At 43.0% G+C, this 13,125-nt stretch overlaps 1 protein-coding gene across 1 annotated transcript; it reads right to left on the minus strand.

The window, feature by feature from the left end:
* Window positions 1-5,574: 5,574 nt before the first annotated feature.
* Window positions 5,575-10,814, minus strand: LOC111670099 (polypeptide N-acetylgalactosaminyltransferase 15). Its single transcript, XM_023426664.2, has 10 exons — window positions 9,573-10,814; window positions 9,287-9,453; window positions 8,971-9,175; window positions 7,932-8,099; window positions 7,565-7,682; window positions 6,883-7,077; window positions 6,657-6,788; window positions 6,451-6,552; window positions 6,222-6,368; window positions 5,575-6,122 (listed from the first exon to the last, which is right to left on the minus strand). Exons 1-10 carry the CDS (start codon window positions 10,100-10,102, stop codon window positions 5,931-5,933), a joined length of 1,956 nt encoding a protein of 651 aa, XP_023282432.1. The 5' UTR covers window positions 10,103-10,814; the 3' UTR covers window positions 5,575-5,930.
* Between the last annotated feature and the right edge of the window lie 2,311 nt (window positions 10,815-13,125).

Genomic DNA, 13,125 nt, shown 5'->3' on the forward strand with positions numbered 1-13,125 from the left:
GTTATAACCCTCTATGCATGCCCAAAAATATAGACTATAACATTGATCCTGCTTTTGTGCAGCAATACAAAAGGAGGATAGGTGTATGGCTGCTTTTATTTTCTCAAGACAGCAATTCCTAATGTGTTTTAAACTATGTAATGAGTTACAGAAATAAAGGTGTTGTTGAAACATTGACTCAGAATTTAAAGAGTGCCCGTATAAAGCGCATAAAGCGTTTTTGACACCAGGAACTTTCTAAATGAGACGTTCAAAAGCCGTTTTTGTCTCTGACCTTAATTGCTGCTCCAAGCCAAGTTTTTGTCACATTTTAATGCCCTTAATCTTTGCTCAGTGTCAGTGTCTGCTCCTGAGGCCTATCCACATAGATCTAATTGCACAACAAGCACATTACAAATCACTGGAAACAACAGTGTCTGTGTGAAGAAGACCCAAGGCTCTTTGAAGCGTGCACAGTAAGTACAGGCACCGCTGTCCTGGGTAAAATAGCGCCATGGATCTTCATAAAGAGGCCACAGCTTCCTGCACCACAGCAGCTGACATCCATCTGAGTCACCCTGGTTCTTTGGAAGATGTGTGTGTTTATGTGTGTATTGGAGGGAGGAGTGGCAGGAAAGAAGTGAAAAACAGTAATACAGTGGCTCACACTCACCTCAGCATGGAGAAGAGATGGAAGATGCAAGTGATGGGAGACAGCAGGGAGGCGAGGGGAAGGAAAAAGGTCACATACAGCAACAGAGGGGGAGGACAGGTTCAGAACAGGAAGTGTAAAGAGTAAAGGAGAAGAAAAGTCTCAAGGAGAATTTGAGACAGACAGAGGGAGTTATTCACAGTAAAATGGGGAGGTGAGTGAATACTTGGAAAGCACCTGCTACATGTATTTAAAGTGAATAGAAATTGAATAATATTTTTTCCCAAAATGAGTTGAAAATTCAAACAAACAAGCTACTTAGATATATGGATTTAAAAATAATTTTAAAAACTGGTGTGGGTTACGTCCCAAACTTCTTCACAATTGGAAAAAGATAGTTGTAGTTGGAATATAACACGTTGGTGAGATGTATTTGCAGGCCTCCCACGGTGCAAACAATGAAAACTGTTTCCAAAAAAAGAAAACAAAATGCAGAATAACTAAAAAACTAAGTACTCTATATGTAAGACTTCAAATATTACAAATAATGCAAAAATATCATATACCATCAGTGAATCCAATATGTTACCTTCACTGTAACCAAACCAAGGTCATGGTATAGCAAGGCATGAAAAAGTCATAGAATATTAAGCCATTAAAACATCATAGTAGACTATACTAAGACATAGAAATGTCATAGTACAGTAAGGCATAAAAATGTCAAAAAGCATCATAGTGTAGTTAAGACATTAAGATGTGAGATTTGAGGGAATTTTCTGTGTGTCCACCGTGAGTGAAAGACTCAGCATGAGGCCCTAGGTCACAGTGCCACAGCTACTGCATTCCTTGTTTATGGTTAATGAACTAATAGAAATCTTCACATCATCTTCATCAACCACCAATTATAAGATTTCTCCCTAACGATGCATGTCATAGTATAGTAAGGCATAAAATGACATAGTATAATAAAGCATGAAAACGCCACAAAACATCAAGGTATAGTAAGACATAAAAAACGTCACAGTATATTAAGTAATAAAAACTAAGTATAGTAAGGCACAATAACATCAAAAAACGTATAGTATACGTATATAGTATATATAGTAAGGTAAATAAAGGCCTAGTATAGTGAGGTACTAGAGTGAGCAGTCTTTGAACTCCACACAGGAAGGCATCAGGTACAGGATTCAAACCTAGGACCTTCTTACTAAGACACAGCGGTTCTGACCATTGTACCAGCAAGCCAGCACATAAATACTGCATCACATAGTAAGGCATAAAAACTCATAGTACAGTAAGAAAAAAATGTCAAAAAACGTCATAGTATAGTAAGGCATAGAATGTCATAGTATAGTATGGTAAATAAAGTCATAGTATAGTAAGGTATTAGAGTCACCAGTTAACAATTGAATTAATGTGCATGTCATTGAACTCCAAACAGGAAGGAGCCATAGTAAGGCATAAAAATAGTGTCATAGTGTAGTTAGTAGTAAGCCAAAAACGTCAAAAAAAAACGTCATAGTATAGAAAGGCATAAAAACAATTAAAAAACATAATCATAAAATGTCATAAAAATTTCATAGTATAGTATGGAATAAAACTAATAAAAATCCATGGCCCTTTGCTGCATGTCATCCCCTCCCTCTCGCAAACTTTCCTGTCACTCTCTCCGTCCCTATCTGAATAAAGGCAAACAACTGCCCGCAAAAATAACTTTAAAAAAACAAAAAAACGTCATAGTATATTAGGGCTTAAATAAAGTCATAGTAAAGTAAGGCATAAAATGTCATAGTATTGTAAGGTAAATCAAGGCATAGCATGGTGAGGTACTAGAGTGAGCGGTTAACAATTAACCTAATGTGCATGTCATTGAACTCCACACAGCAAGGCCCAGAATTCAAACCTAGGATCTTTTCACTGAGGGGCGACAGTTCTTGAAATTAAACTCATACTTTGTAATATCAACCATTTCATGTTTACTCCTGCTAGCAAGCTGACTGCTAGTCTATAGAAGACAGAAGCCAGAGTTAGCTTGCTAGTTAATGCTAGCTAACATGGTTAAATAACACGTAGTATCCTCCTTGGCAAGGAGGATACTAGAGAGATTTTCTGGCATTTTTCCACAGGTGAATCTTTTCAAATGCTCCACAGGTGATCTGATGGATTCAAGTCGGGGGATTTACTTGGCCAGTTCATAGGTTTTACTTTGTTCTGCTTTACAAACTCTTGTGTGATTTTTGCAATGTGTTTTGGATCATTGTCATGTTGGAAACTTCCTCTCCTGCCAAGCTTCTTGCATTCACAATGCCATCTATAAATGTCATTTCTAATACATCTCACTCTTGCAGCCACATATCTCTCACACACCCTTCTCCATGTTTTATGGTCAGCACTGTGCAGTCACTATGATGGTCCTGGCCAGGTCCACACCAAACATGCTGGGCCCCTTCTGATCCAAACAAAATTATTTTGGTTTCAACTGCCCAAACAATGTGCAGCCAATATTCATCAGGCCTCTGTTCATGCTCATTGGCAAAGTTTATGAAGGTTGACTTCAGAGTCGGATCAGTCACTGAAACACCAATTCTCACAGAAATTCCGTGTGCTAAGTCAGAAGCACTTACACACCTGTTTTCAATGCAGAGCTTCTGTTATTGTTAGTATGTTTCCTCTCATACCTCCAAACCATTGCTGCAACTGTGTTTCAGCATATGCTCAGTAACCTACTGATGCTCTTGTACCCTTTCTCATCTTTATATAATCTGGTCTCTTAGTTGTTCAGGCAGTTCCTGACCATGTGGAGTCATGTTGCATTGACACAACCCAGGCCAACATTGAGGAAGCTGTGGTTTGTTTGTGCAATTAGCCTTAATTGAAAATCACAGGTGAAATCAAATTTGCTGCAGTGGTCACAGCTGCACTCACACTTGTTGCATTGAGGTTGTACTCAGTATTTTTGATGTAGTCTGTCTAGCCTGTGTGTTTCTAATTATGCATAAGATAAAATACAGCACACTCCAACTTAAAAATAATATAATTATTGTACGATTACACTGAATTGAATCACTGAACATTTTAGTGATAAAACACAGGGGTGTACTCAGTTTTTTGTATATAGTATTTGTGACTTGGGATGGGGGAGTGCAGTATAAAAAGTATTAAAGTAAACCCTATTTAACCATGTTTTACAGCTCTATAAAAACCCAACCAGTAAGAAATAAAACATTTTGGAAATTGACTTCTGAAACATGCCATCAGTTCAAAATCATATTTATCATATATAATCAGTTCTTGTAAATTGATGAAAGTCGCTTAAGCTGTTAAAAAGGGCCCGGGGTCACTTGCAAACCCAATATTATGGTTAAACTCTCAGGCCTGTCACTGGCTTTATCTTTTTCTTTCTTATACATTATACGTACCTACAGTATGTCCTGTAAGCTTTAAGTGTCTTGGCAAACATGTTGTTTTTCACAGCGAAATCAGCCATGCGAGGAGTCTGTGACCTCTTGCCGTCCTCTGAAGACCCACAGCAGAGAGATGTTGCTCTTCCTTTACAGCAGCTCAGCAGCCGATAGTTACATAACTGGGAGCACACATGCTAATCAACAACATGTTGTTTGTCCAAGTCTTTGACCTATGCCTCGAAGCTGCAGACATACCATATGACTGGTTTTTATTGAAAAGGTGCTGTGTACTTGACTGGACTAAGTGCAGCACGGGTTAAAGAAGAGTATAGGCAGTTATTAGCACTCAGTGCCTGGAGGCAGGGAGAGAGTTACTGAGGACGAGATCAGGGTCTTCACTGACACAGGTGACACTGTTTTGTGGAAGTTGATCACAGGTTTCCCTCTTATAGACAACATCCACTCCTCTCAGTAACACATCAGCACTGTGTAGCATAATTATGTGAGCTCTAACCATAGAAAGTTTACATGAGAACATCTTAATGGATATTCTCATAAGTAACTCATAATGGGAGGGTGTTCGTGTATCACACTAACAAGAGATAAGTCAGGGCTGTAGATTATGAAAGCAGAAGGCTCCCTCTGCTGTTGACAGTGGATAAGGTAAGAAAATACTTTTTTCATTTGGTCAGACACACATGGTAAAAGAGTGCAACGATAGATCCCAAATTCAATGAGAAAGATTCCAACATTTATCAGTCCTTAATTGATCCTGTAATGATCCTAATGATCCTACACCCCAAAGGTGTTTATTTATTTATTTATACATTTTGCCTGATTTGACCTCTTCTCAAGACTGTGTGGGTGTGTACAGTGTGCTTGATTGACACCCCTCTCTATCTTTGTGTCATGTGGACACCTGAACATGTGATGCTTCTCTAACGGCCTCCACTCCTCTGGTAAGTCTCTCCACAAGCTCTGTGCAGATCGTGGCCCTCACTTTTACCATTTAAGTGTATACACATCCTCCTTTATAATAACTGTCCTCTGGATTTTATTGTCATATCAAGTAGCGTAACTGTTGGACTCTAGGATATAGGCAACTCTTTTTCACTGTTAATCTAACTAGGTTTTACCTGATCCCTGTCAACAATTGAGGAACCATCCAGAAAATTGGCAACACTTTTTCTGAGTGTGTAACAGGTTCTTAATTACCCTGTTTGTTTTATGGAATTAAACTTTAACCACCAGTGCAACCTTCCTCTCTCTATGTCTATAGGAATAACAAACTCTTTCTAATCGACTAAAGTCTACCGTAAGCAAGGTGAGGGAAATTTGGGGGAACTTCTCACAACAGGACTTTACTGACTGATTTTTTTTTCCAGTACTGTTTCTTTACAGCCTTATCTTAGATTTGTAGGACAGTGGCCATGATGCCCAATGTGGCAGATCAGCCATGACCCAGTACTCAATTCATACAGATGCAGCAGTTTTCAATGTGATTCTGTTGAATTAATAATCAAAACATTTACACATGAATTAATGAAAGCATTTAATGAAGTAAAAGATAATTGATAATTTAAGACAGTTTTCTCTACATGGTTTTCACAATGAATATGATTAAATATACAACACAATAATAGATATTAAAACTTGGTATCACTAAAAGATCATCTGTTTTTTTATTACTTAACACAATAAATGCTATTTGCAATCCTTAAAACAGGAACAAAGAAGCCGAGTGGCAAAGTGGAGCAAAAAAATTATATTTCGTATATTTTTCTACACCATTTCACTAAAGGCATTCTGTATGCCACTATGCATAGTAAATATATGATAATATGTGCCCATGATTCACATCTTGCGAACACACCAGTGTCTATGTGCTTTGTGTATCAAGCACCTTTAGGCGCCACCAGTTGCTCAAAGTGCCACTGTTGTCTGGGGTGATGGGTGCAAGCGCGTAGGAAGAGACCTCCTGTGCTGGTGTGGGTGTCGACCTCTCTTGTGCTGCTCTGCGTGTGCCCTCCTTCCATTACAGCCTCCAGACATAACTGAGAGTGCTGGTGAACGAGTTGACCGCTCAGCTGAAGCAGAAAACAGATGTTAGGCAAACGACCTGCACGACCATATCAGTCTCTTCAGATAGTAGTATAAAACAAAACAGGTTCTGCCCTCTGCCTTGCCTTTATGAACTTCCACTGGAGTCCGCTGCTGGTGGTTGGTCCGTGGGTGGGGCAGGGAGAGAGAACCACCCTCTCTCCCTTGGCGTCCAAACACAAATGCCCCATCGCACCCCATCGCACTTCACCCTCAAGGTTTAGATCACAGTGCTGCAACGGTAAACGAGATCATCTGTGACGCTGTGTGTGTCATTTCTACTTTCACTACTGAACAATCTGTAGTCATGGTTACCTGGCTGCCCGTCCCACTGCACGGTGCTATGTTCATGGGCCCACCTTGTGGTCCCTGCCCTCGAGGGTAGTCTGCACAGCTGCCAGCGCCCACATTATACAGCTTCAAACAGGCACAAATATGACACATCAGTCTGTCATGCCACCATTGAGTAGTATACAGTGTGCGTGTGTGTGTGTGTGTGTGTGTGTGTGTGTGTGTGTTACCTCGCCTGACAGTGCAGGTCTGTCCTGGGGGATGTAGAGCTGCGGATAAACTGCAGTCAGGTACCAGTGGAAGTTCCTGCAGCCCAGACTCCTCTTCAGCCGCAGACGCTCTGTGATGTTAGGACTCTCAGACTGCATGGAGACATTTTATGTGATTAAATTACACATTCCCCAACCAATCTTTTGAACAGACCCCCAGACCCCGCCACCACAAACAGACACACACCTGCCTGATGAAATGAGCCAGAGTGTCTCTCCTGTAGAAAATCTTCCTGTACGCATCCATCCAGGTGTCTGCAATGCGGATCTTGTTTCTCTGAAGCAGCTCCTGGTCTGGGAAGACGTACGGCAGGTGGTGATGGTCGAGGTGGGCCACGCGAGAGCAGGGAACTACCTCCATGGAGCCCCCGCATGACCAGACCTAGGATAACATGAATGATTAAAACAGATTTACAACCCTGTAGCTTTTATTTTTTTGTGACCTTTACTGTAAAACACTTAGTGACAGAGGTTTGGAGGAAAAAACTTCACCAAGGCTTTTTATTCTCCCTAAGTATTTTTTAGAAAATGTGTTCCTTTTTCTACAAGTATTTAAATTTTGCATGTTTTAATGGCGAACTAAATGGTTTCATAAAATTTTGCTCTCACAGTTGTGCATGTGTCGACTGGCCAAGACATTCCCAGACCTTCAACCTGAGATTTCCATTTGCAAAAGGCATCATGTCCCAGCACAACATTCCTGAAGCCCTGACAGAAGGCAGCTGAATCACTCAGGGGTAACCATCACTAAGATACCGTATGTGACTTAAGATGAAAAACAAAGACAGTCTGTCATCTCTCTGCTCTGCAAGAGCGTGTGAACTGGAGGATTTAGCTGGAAAGTTGATAATAAATCACTTTTCCTTTACCCTGATTGAAAGCTCGATTTGTTCCGCCCCCCACAGCAGCATCCCAGGGTCGTAGGCTCCGACACTTTGGAAGAAATGTCTGTCGATGGCCACGACTCCGCCTCCTAATGCTGGAGTCCTGCCACAGTCAGAATCAGCATCATAAATATGTGAATTTCAGAGTGCTACAGCTCTAGTTTACTGTTCACGGACAAAATAACCACAGCACAGCCAACTCACACACATTTTCTACATTTCCCATAAACATAAAAGGACAAAAATAGATTTAATTTCCACTTCCTCTTGGGGTTTTCATCATTTCTTCAAATGTGATGTTTTAGGTATATACCCATGTCATAAAAGTTAAGCCAAGATGATATTGTCTCACCGTAAAGGTTGCACAGCTGAGTCTGGGTCCTTGTCTTGCAGTGGAAGGTTTAACTCCCAGTGGAAGTCAAGTCTCCAGTCAAACACTCCTCTAACTGGCCACTGGGTGGCATTGTACTGAAAGGTCTGCCAGTCGATCACATCCATGATGGGGGATACCACTTTGGTCCTGCAGAGCGACACCACATCAAACAGTCATTTCTAGATCCAAATGAGTCTTTTTATTGACATTAATCAGATAGAGTGACTCAGTGAATAGTAAGTGTGGCACTGTCGGTCAAACATTTGGAAGAATAAGAACATTTAAAATTCTTTGCCTTGACTACATTCTCACTTATTATTCAAAGTCAGTGTGCAGTGAGATAGGTACCAAGAAAGGGAAAAATATTTCCTCATGAGTCATCAGTGTGTGTGTGTGTGTGTGTGTGTGTGTGTGTGTGTGTGTGTGTTTCTTTCATTTCAAATGCCTATGTTTGATCATGTTTCAGGCTGTGTCACAGAAGCCAAGTTGAGAACCATGAACTGTCCTTTATTGGGGTCTGTTCTGGTCCACATATGCTATTTGAAATATTTCTACCAAGAGGCCATGTGTGATGTGATGCTCAGAGGAAATGAAATGAAAAGATTCAAGGGGAGGAAGAAAGAGAGCAAGAAATGGGAGAAGGGTCAAACATGTGGCTGAGAGAGTTGAGTGGTTGCAGATTCCAGGCTGGAGAGTTCAGTCTAATTACCTAGTCTAATTAGAACCGCGCTGCAGGCAGCCCGAGACACAAGACTAGAGCCAAATCATGGGAGCTGAGGGTTGGATACACACACAGCGCATGTATAGCCCTGCTTTACTAATGAGTAAGGACAAGTTATAAGTCTGAGCCCCCCATCTTCTCACTTCTCACAAGCGGTTCTGTCAAAGAGCAGAGAGTAATGGAGAAGCAATAGTCTGAGCTTGGACACAACTGCTGGTTGGATTGTCTCTGGCCAAATGTTTATCCAGATCTTAATTATTCTTCGTTATTCTTAGAGATAATTAGGATGAATAGTACCTGTCCTGGGCCACTCTCTCCAGCAGTGGTTCCAGCCAGCCTTTCTGGCATTCACAGTGGGAGTCCATGAACACCAGCACCTCCCCTGCAGCCCTGGCAGCACCCAGAGTACGACACCCTCCCACCCCCAGGCGCTTGGTGCTGCGAATCAAACGCACCCGATCCAGATGTGACACATACTCACTCAGCACAGTCTTCAGGTGACCTGAGAAGTGCACAGTGTCAAAAACAAGAAGATGTGGTCAGCATAGGTGGGATGGATGGATGGATGGATGGATGGATGGATGGATGGATGTGGATGGGTGGAGAAACGTACCGTGCTGGCTCAGGTCGTCCACCAGCAGAACCTCCTGCAGATGCTGTTTGGGTGCAGTATCCAGGACGCTGTGCACGGTGCGCAGGAGCGTGGACCAGGCTTCGTCATGAAAACAGATAACAACACTTGCAGACGGAAGCGACTCACTGTACTGTTCCCCCAAGCACCTGTCAGGTTGGAGACAAAGACACACTGTCAAAAGAACAACCTCACCAACTTTGAAACTGCCAAAATGTGGTCAGTTTCTTTCCAGTGGTGCGTTTTGGCCACTGTACCGTGCACTCACCCAGGGTGGCGCGTCTCAGGCAGCCTGCGATGCTGTGAAATCCTCTCGCTGACCACCTCGTTAAACCCATACTTCAGCACTGCAGCCAGCTCCGCTTCCTTCTCCGAACCTTCCAGGTGTAGCTGCACTGCTTTGCCCATTTCACCGTGCGTCGGAGGCGCCGGAGCAGTGATGTCCTTATTTGCTCCGGGCAGAAGCACCTTGTAACTCCCCTTCTTCTGCGGCGGGCTCTTGGTGCCCTGCGTGGATGGCACGAATAAAAGCTGATCTTCTTGCAAAGATTTTAGGGGGGCGAGATCGACGCCGAGCTCTAAGGCAGGGTCTCGAGAGTCCACGATGACCTCTAGGTCCATTGGACTGGAGAACCGCTGCAGGGGGCGGCGGGGAGGTCCTGGATTCTGATGACTTTGACTTTTGTCGCGGTTGAAGAGATCCGACAGCGCCAGTGTAACAAGAGCGAACCCCAGGAGCAGCAGCCAGAGGCAGAGCATCCTCCTCCGGGCAGCTGTAGCTCTGCCCCACAGCCTCATACTGGAGAGTGCACAAGGAGAGGGGGGGTACAGCGCTCAGAAGTTATTCCAGTGCTGTCTTGGCTTCCACATTTTTGAGCATTGCCTCAACTTTGAAGTCGATCGCATTTCACCAAAGTGATGAGAGTCGACAAGGATTATATCCAATAAACAGAAAGAGAAATAAAGCGCACATATTCATCAGTCCTCTGAGGAGCAGAGCTGTATCCATGGAGCACCAGACCTGGGACAGGAGTGACAAGACAAGGCAGGTTCAAGACAAACCCCCAACTTCAACAAATGGTGGAGGTGCGCAGACTTTGCCTCTCATCCAGCTCATCCCGCGGTCCTAAAGCCTGCGCAAATTTAAGCTCCCCAATAACCACTGTGAGATGCACCTGATACATCCACCTGCTCCTGCATCTGTTCAAGGAGCTCCTTCTCAAAACAATCTTACCAGCTCAGATGATAACAGGGATTAAAACACCTCTTCAGACAAACCCTGATGTGAAAAAAAAATGAAATTCCAGCCCCCTTAGGGTCGCACAAATTATCAATCAGAATAAACATTCTTTATTATTTTGTTATGGTGTTTTAAGTGTTGCATTGATATAATAAGTCCATATAGGGATCTGTATGTAAACTCGGTATGGTTTCATTATCCCTGCAATGACTTGTACAGAATCCTAAAAATCCCAAAAAGTTAGTACAAGTGCTTTTAATGGAGCAATGGATCTCTGAGTATTTTCTCCCAGCAACATCAGTAGGTTATAAATAAGCCCACATTGCAGTGGAATGAGTGTTTTTTTTATTTTTCCTCCAGTTTGTGTGTGAGAGACTGCTCGGTGCAGGCGTCTCCTCGGTGCGTCACACATCAAAGATGCTCTCTCCGGCCAGCTGGCGGCGGGCCTCGTGGTCCCATGACCGTCTGTCGGTGCCGGGAAGCGGGGCGGTCGCAGCCTCGATCTCCCCGGTTCTCCGAGGAGATCTTGGCAGCCGAGGCTGCTGTTTTCAACTGAATAGAGACAAAGACCTCCGTCCGCCCCAGTCTGAGCTTTTTTTTTTTTTTTTTTTCTTTTCTTTTCTTTTTTTTTTGACAAGTGGAAACGGTTTTGTCATGAACTTGTTTTTCCTACTGTATCAGATGATTTTTACACAGCAAGTGGCACCAGTCTCAGATTGTAAACAAGAAGTTTAAGGGAAAATGCCCAACAGTCATCTAAGGATTTCAATGGAAATCGCTAATAATTTCCTAATACATTTTCCAAGCGACCTCAGGGTGATATTTTCTTTATGGGGATGGCCAACAGGAGGTCAGACTGTACCCAATTTTTCTTCACCACATCACTACAAATGAAGACCTTCTGCGTCAGCCTGATGCACAACCTCTGCTCTGTACTGACTGGAGCTGTGAAAGGCCACTGCATGCAACTTGGCAGTACAGACTGTGGAGCTTTGAGGCCAGGTTGGCTGCAGTCAGAGACCAGTTCCCTCCCCTGGTGGTGGTGGTGGTAGTGGTGGTGGTGCTGGTGGTTGTGGTGTGGTGTGGCAGTGGTGGGGACTGTCTGGCAGGCCTTGTGTCTGAGTGAGTGGGTGGGATCTGCAGATCCCTGCCTTCCTCCCATTATACACAAAGACATTCACCTCCTGTCTGCTCAGGATGACAGGGCAGAATGGCTTCTCAAGATTATGATTACAGTACGCAGAGGAGGGGGGGGGGCACCTGGAGAAACAGAGGGAGAAGTTGAAAGAGCAAAAGGAGTGGTTCAGAGGGCAAGAAAGAGAGCAAGATGAGGGTGTTATACAGAGGGTGGAAATGAAAGAGAGACATGAAAGAGAGAGAGGGAAAGAGAGAGAGAGAGAAAGAGAGAGAGAGAGAGAGGAATGACCGGCTCCTGACTCCTGTGTTCCTGTGGGAATATGTTTATAAGCCTCAAAGATTGAAAAGGAAAGAAGGTCTTCATGTATTTCCAGGGCTGCACACTGAACACTCCCATATGTTCCATCCTGCAGCCAAAACACACACTGAATTGAAGTTTCCACTGCCAGCACATTTTCAGACACACACATTAACACCAAAAGAACATGGACACACAGACACACACAGACACACACAGACACACACACAGACAGACAGACACACACACACACACACACACACACACATACACACACACACACACATACACACTGAGAAGGTCCAGGGTCCTGTCCACATTCCCGGGAATGTGCCTGCATTCCACCATCTGACTAGAAGCCAGAGCTGTAAATGAGAAGGCACGACAAGTACTCGCATGCATCCTCCCCTCACACACACACGCACACACACACACAAACAGGGAGAGAGAGAGAGAGAGAGAGAGAGAGAGAGGAGTAGAAAGAGGGAGAGAGAAAGAATTGAAGACTAAAAACAGAGATATTTGGCTGCACGGTGCATTTTTGGGGCTGTTGTTCATTCATATTTCTGTTTTACAACCAGTGATGTGTTGAGTCTTCTTTCCCGGCTGAAAAGCAGAGGAGACAGCAAGAAACTCTCTCTCTCTCTCTCTCTCTCTCTCTCTCTCTCTCTCTCTTTCTCTCTCTCAAACACACACACACACACATTCTACTAAAACAATTCATTAACTAAATCAATCGACAGTATATTCATCTGCAATGATTTTGATAATCGCTTAATCTCTGTAAAGTCTTATTTGTAAGTAAAAACTGCCAATAAGTTGCTGTTTCCAGCCTCTCTAAGGGGAATAATGACTGGGGTTTGTAGTCTTCTCTGACAGTAAACTTCATGTCTCTGGGTTTTGGACTGTTGGTGACTCACAACAAGACATTTCAACATGTCTCCTTTGGGTCTGGAAAACTGTGACAGACATTCTTCACTATTTTCTGGCACATATAAAGCCTTATCATATATTATAGACATATTATAGAAGATGAATCGATTAATCAATATAATAATCAACAGATGAATTGATATAAACATAATCATTATAGTTTCAGCCCTATGGTATAGCCTATATGTCAGAAATGATTGTATAGTTAAAAGC

The sequence above is a fragment of the Seriola lalandi genome, unplaced genomic scaffold (genome assembly GCF_002814215.2).
Source record: "Seriola lalandi dorsalis isolate HSWRI2012SDOR001 ecotype SW California unplaced genomic scaffold, Sedor1 jcf7180002054834, whole genome shotgun sequence".
NCBI classification, from domain to species: domain Eukaryota; kingdom Metazoa; phylum Chordata; class Actinopteri; order Carangiformes; family Carangidae; genus Seriola; species Seriola lalandi.

Bases quoted from the DNA above. Each gene is read 5' to 3' on its own strand.
- LOC111670099 (XM_023426664.2), bottom strand. From the start codon at position 10,102: ATGAGGCTGTGGGGCAGAGCTACAGCTGCCCGGAGGAGGATGCTCTGC. The intron at 7,078-7,564 runs GTAAAGGAAAAG...ATGTTATCCTAG, and splicing joins AAATCGAGCTTTCAATCAGG to GTCTGGTCATGCGGGGGCTC. The intron at 6,369-6,450 runs GTAACCATGACT...TTACCGTTGCAG, and splicing joins GCAGTGGGACGGGCAGCCAG to CACTGTGATCTAAACCTTGA.